The sequence below is a fragment of the Plutella xylostella genome, chromosome 27 (assembly GCF_932276165.1).
Source record: "Plutella xylostella chromosome 27, ilPluXylo3.1, whole genome shotgun sequence".
NCBI lineage: Eukaryota > Metazoa > Arthropoda > Insecta > Lepidoptera > Plutellidae > Plutella > Plutella xylostella.
Window position 1 is genome coordinate 8391820 of NC_064007.1, and position 16271 is coordinate 8408090.

The following is a 16271-nucleotide window of genomic DNA, read 5'->3' on the forward strand; positions in this document are numbered from 1 at the left end:
GTAAGCGTATCCCAGAGGCACGCCGCCATTTTGATGCACTAAACCCCGGAACGCAACAACGCCATTACACCTTGATTCGTCTGTTCTACCTTAAAAATGTGTCTAAACCTTACTTATGGGAGTTCAGTAGTGTCTACATACAATCTTCTCCCATAACAGTCCACCTAAATCCAGCTTTAATGTCCCTTTCTCTCCACTCACCCGCATGTAGACCCGGCGCTGGCGCCTGGCCTGGTCCACCAACTCTCTGGCTGCCTCGCTCAGCTCGTTATCCAGTACTGGCAGCTCCCTCACACTCGTGTCTATGGCCTGGGGGGAGGGCTGGCCGAATAGAGCCTGGGTCAGCTCGGGCGACGCGGCCGAGCCTACCCAGAGCAGCATGTGCACGCCGTTCTCTGGAATTACGGAATGATGGAATAAATACAAACAAAAATAATAATAAAATAAAAAAAACTGTAACTTAATTAGGGTATAAAATACGGTCTTATCAAGATGGATGGAATAGAAGATTGAAATTAAAAGGAATATAGTTTTTGATTGGCTCTATCTCCATAGTTCCTTTATCCGTAAGTCCTATCTTCATCGATCCTATCTCCAAAGTCCTATCTCCCCACCCCACACGCCGTTACATACCCAGCAGGTAAATCCCCTGGTCTTCCATCTTGTCTTTGCTGGCGCGCAGCATGGCCGGTGTATCCCCCTCCCGCAGGCGGTGCAGCGGCAGCAGGCGCGGGTAGGTCAGCGCGCACGACGTGGCCACGTCCGCGGTGAGCGCGCGGTACATGGCGCATGCTCGCTCGTCGCACGTTATGTCGGAGCCTGAGGGGAGAAACAGGAGTTAGTTTAGATAGATAGATAGATGGCAGTACTCTTTCTTTGTATTTATTATTAATTAGGACACTTTTCATTTATAAAAAGAAACATGCCATAGTGGGCATTCAATTACAGAAACCACCAATAAATCATTTACAATATTACATAACAATTTAACGAGGGTACAATAGGCCGTCTTATCGCTTATAGCGATAAGTCTTACCTCCGTGCAGCGCGTCTCTATATATCAGATAGATGGTGTAGAGCGATCCATGGGTCCTATCTCCACTGGTCCTTTCTCCGTCTGTAGGTTCTATCTCCCTCAGTGCTATCTCCTACCTCCGTGCAAAGCTTCTCTATGTATCAGACAGTTGGTGTAGAGCTATCTCCTGAGTCCTACCTCCGTGCAGTGTTTCGCTATGGACCATGGGCCCTATTTCTCCATCTCCGTGTGCCCTATCTCCGTATGTAGGTTCTATCTCCCTCAGTCCTATCTCGTACCCCGTGCAGCGCGTCGCTATGTATCATATGCTACCAGACAGCTGGTGTAGAGCGAACCATGGGCCCTATCTCTCCTGGCCCTATCTCCTGAGTCCTTCCTCCGTGCAGCGCGTCGCTATGTATCATGTGCTATCAGACAGCTGGTGTAGGAGCTAGCTATCCATGGGTCCTATCTCCCCTGGTCCTATCTCCGTGTGTCCTATCTCCCTAACTCCTATCTCGTACCTCCGTGCAGTGCGTCGCCGTGTATGACGCAGTTGGTGTACAGCGGCAGCAGCTTCATGGACTCGGGCAGCACGAGCTGGCCCGGCGCGGAGGGCGAGGCGCAGTGGCGGCGGAGTGAGTACCTCCTGGGGCCTATCTCCCTCAGTGCTTGGTAAGAATTAAAACGAGGTTGGCCACGGATAACCTAACTTTAATATAGATCCACAATAATCTTATAAGGAAAACCAAAAAACTCTTAATACCGCGATGTAGGGCAGTGGATAGTGACATCTGTTGGCGGTTGCAGGAACTAATACACTAAGATGGTACCTCCGTGCAACGCGTCGCCGTGTATGACGCAGTTGGTGTACAGCGGCAGCAGCTTCATGGACTCGGGCAGCACGAGCTGGCCCGGCGCGGAGGGCGAGGCGCAGTGGCGGCGGTACGCGGCCAGGCAGCGGGCGCAGCGGGAGGTGAGCCCTTCGCGGATTTGTCGAGGGGGGGTCTCACGGAGCGCCCAGATCGCTGTGGAAGATAATAATAATTAATATGTGGGGACATCTCACACACGGCCATCCGACCCCAAGATAGGCAGCACCTGTGTTATGGGTGTCGGACAGCTGATATATCTACACAAATACATAGATAGATAGATCCTAACTAATATTATAAATGCGAAAGTAACTGTGTCTGTCTGTCTGTCTGTCTGTCTGTCTGTTACTCTTTCACGCCAAAACTACTGAACGGATTTGAATGAAATTTGGTATACATACGGTCTAGACCCTGGGAAAGAACATAGGCTACTTTTTATCCCGGAATCCCCACGGGAAAACTTTTTAAGGCGAAGCGTAGCGCGCGGGAACAGCTAGTACTAAATATAAATATCAACACCCAAGACCCGAGTACAAATATATCTGTCTTTAAACAAATATCTGCCACAGCCGGGACTCGAACCCGGGACCTTCGGCTCAGTAGTCAGGGTCACTAACCACTACGCCATTCGGTCGTCAATAAAAATAGAGGTAAACGTTAGCATTTTTCAGATTGCTATGGAAGAAATTTCATAGGTGAACGTTAGAATTTTTAGAATGTTCGGTTCGGCAATAAAATTAGTACACGATCTAGTGGCATACACTGAAGGTCGTCAACATCGCAAGAATAAAATCGGCTACAAAAATAAGCTATCGCATAGTAATGGTTGGGGATATTAACAGTACGGTCCACCAACCCGCACTTGGCCAGCGTGGTGGACTAGGCCTAAACCCTTCCTTCACTGGAAGGAGACCCGTGCCCCAGCAGTGGGGACGTAATGGGTCGTGATGATTAACAGTAGACCTCCCGATTGTCATGTGACCGTATCTTCCGCTAGGCAGTCAGCGACCCAGTAACTGGCTAAAAAGAAGACATAGCCCCGTTATCGACGCCCATAAACTTGTTTAATGCATTACAGCGCCTCGATATACAGTGATGTTTATCTTCGTCGATAACAGACCCATGCAGTTGGAACTGGAAGGATAAATCAGTCAGTCAGTCATAATCATCATCATCATGACGACCCATCACGTCGTCATCAACTTTCATTATAGGGCCAACCCTAAAATCAGCTGTTCCATATAAAATTTCAATACCTACTCGACCGAAATGTATGGATACAACTGTAATTTTTTTTGCGATTTCAGGGTGGGCCCCGTAATGAAAGTTGGTCGGTATGACTAGGAGAACACGTGGTGAAAATATTGTGCGCGTCTTCAAAATCACCCTGTATACTAGGATGTACCTTGCTTGGTGAGGAAGTTGACAATAGTATCAGTGTCCGCGCTGCGGTAGGTGTCGGCGAGCTGCTGCGCCACCGACAGCGCCAGGTTCAGCACTCGCAGCCGCCGCTGACCGCTCCTGCGGGGGTACATGGGGTTAGGAGACGAATGAGGGAAAATCACGGGTGGTTTTTTTACTACAAAATGTGGTATATCCTTACTATATAATATTATAAATGCGAAAGTAACTGTGTCTGTCTGTCTGTCTGTTACTCTTTCACGCCAAAACTACTGAACGGATTTGAATGAAATTTGGTATACATAAAGTCTAGACCCTGAGAAAGAACATAGGCTACTTTTTATCCCGGAAATCCCACGGGAAAACTTTTTAAGGCGAAGCGAAGCGCGCGGGAACAGCTAGTAAACTATAAAATCACACGGTAAATGTGGCGATGCAACTTGACTGCGTTTCCAGTTGGCAAACAGTCTAAAACCATTTAAAACATTTTCCATAATGCTAGTCCATGGCGGGTTGGTCGGTTGAGTCGGTTCACAGATCCAAATCAACATGATTATGCAGGTTTCCTCACGGTGTTTTTTACTTCTAAACTCCTATACTGGGATTTATTAAACAAAACAGAATAAAATGTGATCTACGACTAATAAACCTAAACTAAAATAGTACCTATAAATATTATAATATTATAAAACTACCTAACTACCTACCTTAATAGATAAAAAATATTTTCTAGGTCCCCGCCGTCGTTAAATTAACTCCTATACTTAAATTCCAAAAAATTAAAGTAGAGTGAAATGTCCAAGGTATATAATATGTACAAAGAAGATGTATAGTATAGTAGATAGTATGAAGCTGACTGTACATTTCAGGGGCGGGATTGAGTGGTATTTTCTATTTCTTTCTAACCTGTGTGTGTAGAGCAGAGCGGCCTGTATGTACACGCCGTCCTCGGCTGTGAGCTTGTCGTCGTGCTTGATCTCGATACCGACTGCTTTGTCCGCGTCTGTGAAGCAAATTAAAGAATTTGCATCTTAGTCTTTTTGATCCGTTGGTTATTGGTCCGTTGTTCAACAGTGAATAAACCATCTGTTTTTGGCTCCATACGTGCACTGAATCTATAATAGACGTGAAATGAAAATTCGAATGATGCTTTTCAAACACAAATCGTTACACTTTATTTGTATTTCACTTTTATTCTGTCGAGAGCTGTCAAAAGCTATTGATGGCCGAAACGTAGAGACATATATTCCTTAATTAATTTATCGTCAATTCTCTTGGACTAGACCTAAACCATAGACTATTACCTAAACCTTTCTTTCATGACGTGATGGATCGTGATTATAAACTATCCCTTACCAATAGCAGCGAGCTCGATATCCGTCGTATTACTCATAAAGAAGTGTCCGTAGAACTTAACATGATGGCGTCGTGCTAATGCAAGCTATTGTGTCTCTAGTTTGTACCTTTCTATACTGTCTAAAAGCTAATTTCGAATGCACCAACGGAATTTAGATATAATTTGGGCGTAATAGATATTAAGCAGCTTAAAAGACTTATTGAAAATAATATTTTTGAGAGTCTTACTGATAGCCGCCAGCTCGATATCCGTAGTGTTACTCATAAAGAAGTGTCCGTAGAACTCCGTGGCTCTGACCCCCGTGGAACATATATATACAGGTGACATATACATACAAACTCTCTTACCAATAGCAGCGAGCTCAATAACCGTCGTATTACTCATGAAGAAGTGTCCGTAGAACTCCGTGGCTCTGACCCCCGTGGAACAACGCACGCGCATGACGGCGTCGTGCGCGGTGCGGCGCGAGACCAATGCAAGCTATTGTGTCTCTAGTTGTACCTTTCTAAACTATCTAAGGAAAATTTCCTATACTCCATCTATTAATTCGCTAAAAATAGCGAAGCATACAGAATAGAAAGTAAGGTTTCCGAAGAAGACGTGTTGAAAAAAAAAAGAAATCAATGTAAAATATCTCTTACCAGTAGCAGCTAGCTCGATATGTCATTTTTGAGCCAAGAATACAGCCCGGAAAGTAAGATTTTCGGGCAAGACGTGTTGAAAATTCTATTTAAATATTATTATTGATGTAAAGAACCACTTACCAATAGCAGCGAGCTCGATATCCGTCGTATTACTCATGAAGAAGTGTCCGTAGAACTCCGTGGCTCTGACCCCCGTGGAACAACGCACGCGCATGACGGCGTCGTGCGCGGTGGGGCGGGAGACAACTCGTACCACATCGTGGATGAGACGGGGGCCGTCTACGTCCGCCTGGGGGGGAAATAGGGGGGTTAGGTGACTAGAATATGAATTGTTTAGCACAACACTATAAGTTAAATAAGAATAGAATAATTTTATTTCCATAAAAATGTTACAGTAACTTGTCTACTCCCTAAAGTAGGGTGAACCCTGTGTCTTAGGATGAGTAGTAACACTTCCCGAAAAATGAGAATTTATGCTAACAAGTCTCAACAACAGCAAAACAAAGAATTATCCAAAAACTAAAAACAATAATAGAAAAAAATAAAATAAAGTATTTTACATGCATATTTATCTTACTATTTAATTTTTATACAGAAGATAAAAATATAAAAAAGTGATGTGTGTAGATTTTTTGTTGTTATAGTTGAAATTGGGCCAATCGTATCAGCCAAAGGATCAATAATCATGTCAGGGGTAAACGATTTCTTTTGTGGAAACGCTCTGGTCTAGCTCGATGTAAGCTGGTAATTATTGGATTACGATAAGGATTACGTGGATCAGGCGGGGGCCGTCTACGTCCGCCTGGGGGGGGGGGGGAAATGGGGGGTGAATGTAAGTTGGTGCGGAGGTTGAAGGACTTGGGAGTCGTTTGAGAAGGTCCGTTGGGAAACGGGGTCATTTAGTTACTATATATACTACTAGAAATGAGCTAATAAGAACAAGGTCTTGTACTAGTGCGTCCTGCCAGCAATGGTAAATTTGATAATAAATATCCTTCCACCCTAAGGTTGTCTTGAAAAAATCGCTTTAAGCGATAAGGCCGCCATTTTTGTACATACAGGGTGTCCCAAAAGTCAACGTCATCCCTTAAAGGGCTGATAGGTCAGCTCATGAGAGGCCAGAATATCACAATATGATCGACCTGTTCGGCAGACTCTGTTGACCCAACTGAAGACCGACACTGGCAACACCGTTTCATCAGTGCCCGAAATTCTGGGAGAAATTGAGAGATTCTACGGACAGTTATACACCACAACACAAAACCCTATTACCAGCGGTGCTCACGACAGCCGAGCGCCACTCACCCGACACTATACCGAAGATATTCCGGACGTCAGTCTAGACGAGATTAGTATAGCTCTCAAACAGCTAAAAAACAACAAAGCTCCGGGAGATGATGGAATAACGACAGAACTTCTGAAAGCCGGCGGTAGACCGATTTTAATAGCACTTCGGAGGCTGTTTAATTCAGTCATACTCGAAGGCACAAGCCCGGAGGCATGGAGCAGAAGTGTAGTGACTTTGTTCTTCAAGAAAGGCAACAAAGCCCTATTGAAGAATTATAGACCCATTGCACTTCTGAGCCATGTGTACAAGCTGTTTTCGAGAGTTATTACGAATCGTCTCGAGCAAAGACTCGACGACTTCCAGCCACCCGAACAAGCCGGGTTCCGAAAAGGCTATAGTACCATAGATCATATACACACGCTTCGGCAGGTTATACAGAAGACCGAGGAGTATAATCTACCTTTATGTCTAGCGTTTGTGGACTATGAGAAAGCCTTTGATTCTATTGAGCTCTGGGCGATGCTTCAATCCCTTCAGCGGTGCCATATAGACTATCGCTATATCGAGGTGTTGAGATGTATGTACAATGCTGCCACAATGTCAGTTCGATTACACGAACATAGCACAAAACCGATCCAGTTGCAAAGGGGCGTGAGACAGGGAGATGTTATTTCTCCGAAACTGTTCACCTGTGCACTGGAAGATGTTTTTAAGCTTGTAGAGTGGAAAAGACTGGGCATTAACGTCAATGGCGAATATATCTCTCATCTACGATTTGCTGATGACATAGTTATTATGGCGGAAACGCTGGAGGAGTTAGGCGAAATGCTCACAGACCTCAATGATGCCTCTAAACAAGTTGGGCTGAAAATGAACATGGACAAGACAAAGGTCATGTCGAACGAACATGTTTCATCATCGCCCGTAACTGTAGGAGGTGTCACCATCGAAGTTGTCGATCCGATTAGGTAAATCCAACTTCGATAAAGAGGTAGCTCGTAGAATCCAACTCGGATGGGCAGCGTTCGGGAAATTACGACACATCTTCACTGAAAACATACCTCAGTGTCTGAAAACAAAAGTTTTCAATCAGTGCGTGTTGCCAGTGATGACTTACGGAGCCGAGACGTGGTGCTTCACCAAAGGGCTTATCCACAAGCTCAGAGTTGCTCAGCGTGCTATGGAAAGGGCTATGTTAGGCGTGTCCCTGCGAGATAGGATTCGTAATGAAGAAATCCGCAGGAGAACTAAAGTTACCGACATAGCCAAAAGGATTAGCACGCTGAAGTGGCAATGGGCTGGCCACGTAGCCCGCAGAGCCGACGACCGCTTGAGTAGAAAGGTTCTGGAGTGGAGACCCCGTGTCGGCAAACGGCGTGTCGGTCGCCCCCCAACCCGTTGGTCTGATGATCTGCGGAAGGTAGCGGGAAGCCGCTGGATGCAGATGGCGGGTGACCGTTTGGGGTGGCGATCGTTAGGAGAGGCCTATGTCCAACAGTGGACTACAGAAGGCTGAGAGAGAGAGAGAGACCTTAGTAAAAACTCGATAATTTTCGAGATATTGACACTTTTATAAATTTGCTGAAAATCGACACCTTGGATCAGTTTTTTGCGTGCCGCCGGTACAAAAATCCATATTGTTAGGATTTGTTTGGTGTTGCATCACTCTGTATAGGCCTGCTATTGATCGCAGTCAAAAAAAATATCGAGTAATGCTGTATGTTTAAAAAAACACGGTTTTCAAAGTCATAAAAGGTAATCGTATTTTTTAATAAACAACTTTGACTCTACATACTGTAAAAAAAATATACCACGCAAACCTGGCACCTTAATTGAAAAGATTGCTCATTTAATGCAGTTTCCAAAATGGTATAAAACGTTGCTATTGTTTTAATTAACAAAAAAGTTATTGCTATTTTTTTAACGACCTCGATGTAAAATTGTTTGAAGGAAATTTATCTGACTGAATTTATTAAGGGTAAGTCATGTTGGAATGAGTAAAAGAAAAATAGGTGGTGTGGCCGGGAGTGGGAGAAGAGACAACGTTGTCACAGTTAATGAAAAAAACGCATTTTGAGTAAAAAATTTCTCTAAAAAGTGGACTATAGCAACTCCACATTCCCCATAAATGTAGCGCATGGTAACGTACATTCCTGGGTAGTGCTAATGTGTGATATTGTACAAGTAAAACGCTTACACATGTACATTGTACACCCACAGTATCCAAAAAAGGGACAGATCAGTTTGTCATTAACATTACCTCTAATTACTTGTTATTTATTTTAAAGTTATTTTTAAACAAAACTAAACTTTCAAAATTATGATTATGACCATTAATGAGTATTATTTTTTGCTGATTATGTACTTAATATAATAATGTGGTGTTATAATTTTGACAAATAAAAATAAAAGTCAATAAATGTTTGTTTTTTTTCAATAAGGTGTAAAAAACGCAAAATATGTTTTGTAAGAGTTTGGTAAGTTTTTTCTTAGCTATTTTTGCGTCATCTATGTTGCCACGGCTGACCCCACCACCTATTTTACTTTTACTCATTCCAACATGACTTACCCTTAATAAATTCAGTCAGATAAATTTCCTTCAAACAATTTTACATCGAGGTCGTTTTGTACTAAAATAGCAATAACTTTTTTGTTAATTGAAACAATAGCAACGTTTTATACCATTTTGGAAACTGCATTAAATGAGCAATCTTTTCAAATAAGGTGCCAGGTTTGCGTGGTATATTTTTTTTACAGTATGTAGAGTCAAAGTTGTATATAAAAAAATACGTTTACCTTTTATGACTTTGAAAACCGTGTTTTTTTTAAACATACAGCATTACTCTATATTTTTTTTGACTGCGATCAATAGCAGGCCTATACAGGGTGATGCAACACCAAACAAATTCTAACAATATGGATTTTTGTACCGGCGGCACGCAAAAAACTGATCCAAGGTGTCGATTTTCAGCAAATTTATAAAAGTGTCAATATCTCGAAAATTATCGAGTTTTTACTAAGGTCATATTGTGATATTCTGGCCTCTCATGAGCTGACCTATCAGCCCTTTAAGGGATGACGTTGACTTTTGGGACACCCTGTATGTGTTAGTATATAAGTTATGTAGGTTTATTTCATGTGTGTGTGCAAATAAAGAATATTCTATCTATTTTTCTAAATATGTAATTCAGAAACGTGGATCCAAAAGGTTGGACCATGGACATGATTGGTTGAAAACCTGAGAGGGAACCCTCTGGCCTGCTAGACCTGACTTGCGGAACACAGTTTTGCTGTAATCCTTAGATGCCCCTGCCTGCAAGTCTAGCACGACGCGTAAAATAATTTGCGTGCTCATATCGCGTGGACTCGCAAAGCAAGATTTTTGATACATTTTGTTGTACGCATCATGACGTATACTCACAGTGAAGTACGTGTACTTGTGCGTGTGGCCGCCATCACCTCATATCTAGTCCGCGCAAGATTTGTGACACGTTTTAGAGTGTCTTGCTTCCCTTGCTAGTTATTTATTACCTATGCAGCAGTGACTCATCACCCTATCATCTAGCTACACACTCACAGTGAAGTACGTGTACTTGTGCGTCTGTCCCCCCGTGAGCCGCGGCAGCTGCCCTATCGTCGCCGCGTCCACATACGCGTTGTTGCACGTGAACAGCTGCACGCACACGCACCGAGGCACGCCGCAGATGTGTTGCATACCTAGCCTAGAGGCACTAGATGTCCTGCATGCCTAGCCTAGGGGCACTAGATGTGCTGCATACCTAGCCTAGGGGCACTAGATGTGCTGCATACCTAGCCTAGGGGCACTAGACGCGTAAAACGAAGCTTGTGTCACGCTCTTTTTCGTAGTTCCCGCTATAGGAGCACGCAAGATTTTTGACACATTTTGTCGTTTGCGCGTCTTGCATGCTAGGTATGCAGCAGCGTACTATTGATCGCTCCATAATGTCACAAGACGCGTAATACGAGGCTTGTGTCACGCTTGTTCTCTAGTCCGCGCGATATGAACACTCGAGATTTTTGTCACGTTTTGCGTTGTTGCGTCTTGCGCCCCGTGCTCAGTTAACGACGCAAGATTTTTGACGCGTCTTGCGCCCCGTGCTAAGTGAAGGACGCAAGATTTTTGCCGCGTTTTAGAGCGTCTTGCGCCCCGTGCTAAGTGAACGACGCAAGATTTTTGTCACGTTTTGCGTTAACGTGTCTTGCGTCCCATGCTAGTTAGGTATGCAGCAATTTTTGCCACGTTTTGTCGTTAGAGCGTCTTGCGTCCCATGCTAGTTAGGTATGCAGCAATTTTTGTCACGTTTTGTCGTTAGAGCGTCTTGCGTCACTTACTAGTTATTAAGTATGGAGAAGCTACTATTTATCGCCTCATCAAGTAGGCAGTGTATGTATTTATCACCATATCATCTACATATACACTCACAGTGAAGTACGTGTACTTGTGTGTCTGTCCCCCCGTGAGCCGCGGCAGCTGCCCTATCGTCGCCGCGTCCACATACGCGTTGTTGCACGTGAACAGCTGCACGCGCCGCACCGAGGCACGCCGCAGATGTGCTGCATACCTAGCCTAGGGGCACTAGATGCGGAAAACGAGGCTTGTGTCACGCTTGTTTTCTAGTCCGCGCAATATGGGTATTTTTGCCACTTTTTGTCGGCGGTTACGCGTCTTGCGTGCTAGGTATGCAGCAGCGTACTATTGATCACTCCATAATGTCACAAGATGCGTAAAACGAGGTTTGTGTCACGCTTGTTCTCTAGTCTGCGCGATATGAGCACGCGAGGTTTTTGACACGTTTTGTCATTAGAGCGTCTTGCTAGTTAGGTATGCAGCAGTTTTTGTCACATTTTGTCGTTAGAGCGTTTTACGACCTAGCACTACACTGTAATTAGTATTCTTACGGAATTCTGACAGTTATCAATTTTAGACAAATCAGAGATCACAAACCTTTTTGGGCTGGGCACTTTTTCAATACGAGTCTCGACTCTGGACATCTGAGACTATAGTAATTTTTTTTTAGTCCCTGTATCCATTTTATTAAGTGCGGCGCTCCAAATTAAAAGGGGATTTACCTACGGTGAGAAATAATTACCGTACCTAAATACATCACAAACAGTGAAAAATACAATTAAAGATAATCTCAATTATCTTATATAATCGCTGTCGTAGAAAATATATCTAAAAACGTAATTCTTTTTGAAACGGTAGCCGTAGTACGCCGATGTCAGGCCGATGTTGCGTTCGTATTTGAATAGAGGTGAAAAATTTGCAATAGTCGGAATTTCGTTCCTGTAGAAAAACGCGTGAACCTTTCGTCGAATTGTCGTAAAAGTAAAGTCATCAAAATGTATGAAAGATAGTTGCGGACCACTCTTTTTCGGTTTCTGAAACTCTTTTGTGTCTTTATATTCTTTGATAATTTTATAGACACTTGACAGACTCACGCCAATCATCTCGGAAGTCTTTTTAGCACATTCCTTTGCACTCCAATCAGTTGTTTCCGGCCAATTTTCTATATTATATTTGTAAATATTTAGAATGATGGTCTTTTCGTTTGGCGAAAAAGAACCACGAGGACGCTTTTTTCTGGGAGAGAGAAAGTCTGACTCTTGTGCTCTGTCAGTTGGGGCTGTTTCCCGGGAATGGCCAGGTTGTGGCTCCATAACGTTTATAAAAATCAACAAACGATCACAACGCGAAAAGTCAACAAGGAAAAACCTAACAGAAACTTAACAAATATAACAAGATGTAGACAAGAAATAGAAGCAAATTACACTGAGACTGAGAACATATAAGCGCATTCGAGCATTCAAAGAAGTCGAATTAAAATCTTTCTTGAAACTCACTAACCGATTTTGATGAAACCTACACTTGGTTCCTACGGTCGGAGGATCCTCCCTTTGCCATGGGGAAGCGCCTCCAGCATCTCCATACTGCCTTCCTAAGCTTCGACCATTTCCCACCACGCTGGTCCACTGCGGTGTTGGTGGGTTCACACATCTAGATGTTTTCCTTCTCCGTAAGAGCGATGGTATACATTGTACTTAAATTCAAAGAACTCATTGTTACCTACATGTCAGCGCCGAGATTCTAACCCGCATCTCTTGCTTGAGAAGCGGGCGCTTACCCGACTGAGCCAGTTGGACTCGCGCACTGAGTGTTCCGTACAAGTCTACTTAATTACCTGAGGTAGTTTTCCTTTTAATTTTATCATAATTATGTACATCTATACGAAATATCAGCTTGATATCTTTACCCGTTTCCGAGAAAAAAGGTGGTGACAACAAAGTGTGATCCTATAAGGGTTCTTTTTTTTCCTTTTGAGGTACGGAACCCTCAAAAAGAATAGTGACAATCGGATCAATCGTTTCGGAGGTATGCGTGGACAAACATACATACCAACAAGCATATAAACATACATAGGTACATAAACATTTATAAAATTTTGAATATTTGTTTATTAGCCCTGATATATTGTCATATGTCAATATGGTGCAGTTCCAATAATCTTACATACATACCGAACATATATGTACGTACTTACCGAATAGAAAATATTTTTTTGAAATTGATTAAAAAGGTTTATTATCCCTGAATTTAGTAGGAAGTGATGCCATGCTAAAGAATAAAATAAAGCAATTAAAATTATTTCGATACATTGGTCGTGAGTCGTGATCCTACTTCATATTATAAATGCGAAAGTTTGTAAGTGTATGTGTGTATGTATGTATGTATGTATGTATGTATGTATGTATGTATGTACGTGTGTATGTTTGTTATTTCTTCCCGTCAAAACGGCTGAACCGATTTTAATGAAATTTGGAATGGAGTTAGCTGACACCCTGGATTAACTCATATGTTACTTTTTATCGCGGAATTCCCACGGGAAAACTTATTAAGGCGAAGCGAAGCTCGCGGGAACAGCTATTATATTGAAATATTTATTATTTTTGTATTAGTTTACTTGAGCAAGTAAATATTTAGATTTATCTTTTTGTATAAAAATATTAAGAAAAAATTATTGCCCAGAAATGGATCGCAATTTTTCCTTTTTTCGGTAAAGAACTTTTTTAGTAGGATCACTTATAAAATGTCAGAATTCTTTTCAATTAAAAATTAGAGAGTAGTTATGCAGCAGTTTTTGTCACATTTTGTCGTTAGAGCTTCTTACGACCTAGCGCTAGTTATGCAGCAGTTTTTGTCACGTTTTGTCGTTTGCGCCCCGTTCTAGTTATGCAGCAGTGTAGGCTATATTTATCGCCTCATCATGTAGATACGACATATACTCACAGTGAAGTACGTGTACTTGTGCGTCTGTCCCCCCGTGAGCCGCGGCAGCTGCCCTATCGTCGCCGCGTCCACATACGCGTTGTTGCACGTGAACAGCTGCACGCACACTCCCGCCGCCGAGCAGGCTTGGCCCAGCTCGTTGTAGTCCGTGGTTTGGGGGGCTGTGGGGAGAAATGGTGGGGTTATTATTTTATAAGGATTGGTGGTAGTTTTAGCGGTTAGGTAATATTTTGAGAACGGTGTAAGCATGAATACAAACCATTGGAATAGGTCAGCTGACCGTCAAAGTTGAGGCAATAATTATGAATTATCAGCGCTGAGCTAGCACCTAGGAACGATCGCTTTGTTATGTTGATCTATCAGCGTGACAGAGTGATTCTAATAGGCACTCCGTGTCCTTACATAAAAAAACTATAGCTTATGGTATGGAACAAAAGACGGCCGTGATGCTAAAGCATAAGCATACCTAATATGATCCTGCGAGCCGGATCACTTACGAAAAATCTAGTTCAAAGCGCTGTCTCAGGATTGCTCTCGTTTGTTTGTCTTTTGTTATCCTAGATTAACTATAAAATCTAAAAAACTCATGAACTACATACCCAGTATCTGTTTCTCCTTATCCGTCCCCAGCAGTTTCCTGTCCTCTCTGTTGATCAGTTTCCCCGGCGCGGGGTAGGTAGGTAGGGTGGTGTTGAACACTAGGAGTTGGCCGGACGTGTCGGCGGCTTTCAGGGCTTCTAGACCCGCCTAGGGAGAGGATTAACGTGTGTTAAAAACATAAAAAAACCCAGACATAATATATGAGACTAGATGCCCCAAGTGTACGTACTCTACGTACTGCTCAACAAATTGCATTTGTGGCAACTAGTGTCATATATGTCTGTGGCAAGAATAGAAATGTTTAGGACCTGCATGTTCTAGACTAGACTCTATTCTATTCTATTCTCTGTGAGGGTGTCAGTACCTGCACCTGGCTCTCTCGAATGGAACCTTTGTGCATATCCCCAAGGTCTAAACTGCCTTCCTAAGCTTGGACCATTTCCCACCACGCTGGTCCACTGCGGGTTGGTGGGTTCACATATCTAGATGTGCTAAATCTAGATATGCAGGTTTCCTCACGATGTTTTCCTTCACCGTAAGAGCGATGGTATACATTGTACTTAAATTCAGAAAAGAACTCATTGGTACATGTCAGCGCCGGGATTCGAACCCGCATCTCTGGCGTGAGAAGCGGGCGCTTACCCGACTGAGCTACCACCGCTCCATTTCATATTAGACTAGACTCAAAACGAGATGTTAAATTTGCAACAGACTTAAAAATATTATGAATGGATGAGGAATGCCGAGAACATGGCATTTTTGCGCGTTGGATCCACGCTTTTCGGCTCATGATGTCATAATCTTCTTCGTGGAATACCTTGTGTACAAAAACTGTATTTGTGTAACGATTTGACATTGGCTGTGTTTACGATTTTTAAATTAAATCTATGTTCTTCAAGGAAGGTAAATAAACGGTTTTAACTGCGACTCTGTGATAATGAAGAGTAAGAAATTGAACTGTTTGTTGGGTCTCGGTTAACTTGGTCCAAACAATAAAAAATGCATGCAAGATGTAACCTGCACGGCGGGCAGCATCTCCAGCAGCACGGGGCCGCTGTCTGCAAGAGCCCGCGCGCCATGCTACATGTACATATAGCTAGTCACCTGTACGGCGGGCAGCAGGATGGTCTCGGTGTCGCGGTTGTCGCGGAACAGCACGGGCAGCATCTCCAGCAGCTGCTGCAGCACGGGGCCGCTGTCTTCGGGCCGCTCCAGGAACCCTGCAAAGGGAATAAACATTCAATTACAATCTGTCCCCAGAATTCATAAATCAAATAAAACAAAGTCTAAATCTTTAAAACGCAACGGATTTTTGTAAAGGGTTTTTCAATTGGCGCGGGTAGATTTTGGGGGCCCGTGGCGGCCATTTTGTTTTGGTGACAATTGTCAAATCTTTTGCTTATTATTCAGTTGCTTATGCCAAATCACCATGGCAGGTTACACGATTGAACAGCGCGTACAAATGATAAAACTTTATTATCAAAATAAGTGTTAGTGCAAACGTTGCGTGCATTGCGCCCATTTTACGGTAGACGTGGTGGCCCTTCACAGTCGACTCTTCAGCGTTTGGTGGCCAAATTTGAAACAACCGGTTCGTTAATCGATCAACCCACACCTGTACGTTCAAGAAACACAAGATCAGCCGAGAACATTGCGGCGGTCTGTCAAAGTGTACAGCAGAACCCGAGGCAGTCGATCTATGCGGAAAAGTCATTGAAAATTGGACCACTCGGATCCGTGCCACTGTGAGAAGCTGAGGCGGGCATTTGAATGATGTCATCT

At 43.3% G+C, this 16271-nt stretch overlaps 1 protein-coding gene across 1 annotated transcript in view; it reads right to left on the bottom strand.

The window, feature by feature from the left end:
• LOC105385271 (protein transport protein Sec24C) overlaps nucleotides 1-16271 on the bottom strand; it is a 31044-nt gene that overhangs the window by 5415 nt on the left and 9358 nt on the right. Inside the window, exons 12-20 of the mRNA XM_048630843.1 lie at nucleotides 15594-15709; nucleotides 14489-14636; nucleotides 13890-14050; nucleotides 5413-5581; nucleotides 4198-4294; nucleotides 3296-3411; nucleotides 1849-2043; nucleotides 634-819; nucleotides 202-395 (exon numbers count right to left, since the gene is read on the bottom strand). Coding sequence (XP_048486800.1) covers nucleotides 202-395; nucleotides 634-819; nucleotides 1849-2043; nucleotides 3296-3411; nucleotides 4198-4294; nucleotides 5413-5581; nucleotides 13890-14050; nucleotides 14489-14636; nucleotides 15594-15709 — 1382 coding nt within the window. The remainder of the gene's footprint in view (nucleotides 1-201; nucleotides 396-633; nucleotides 820-1848; nucleotides 2044-3295; nucleotides 3412-4197; nucleotides 4295-5412; nucleotides 5582-13889; nucleotides 14051-14488; nucleotides 14637-15593; nucleotides 15710-16271) is intronic.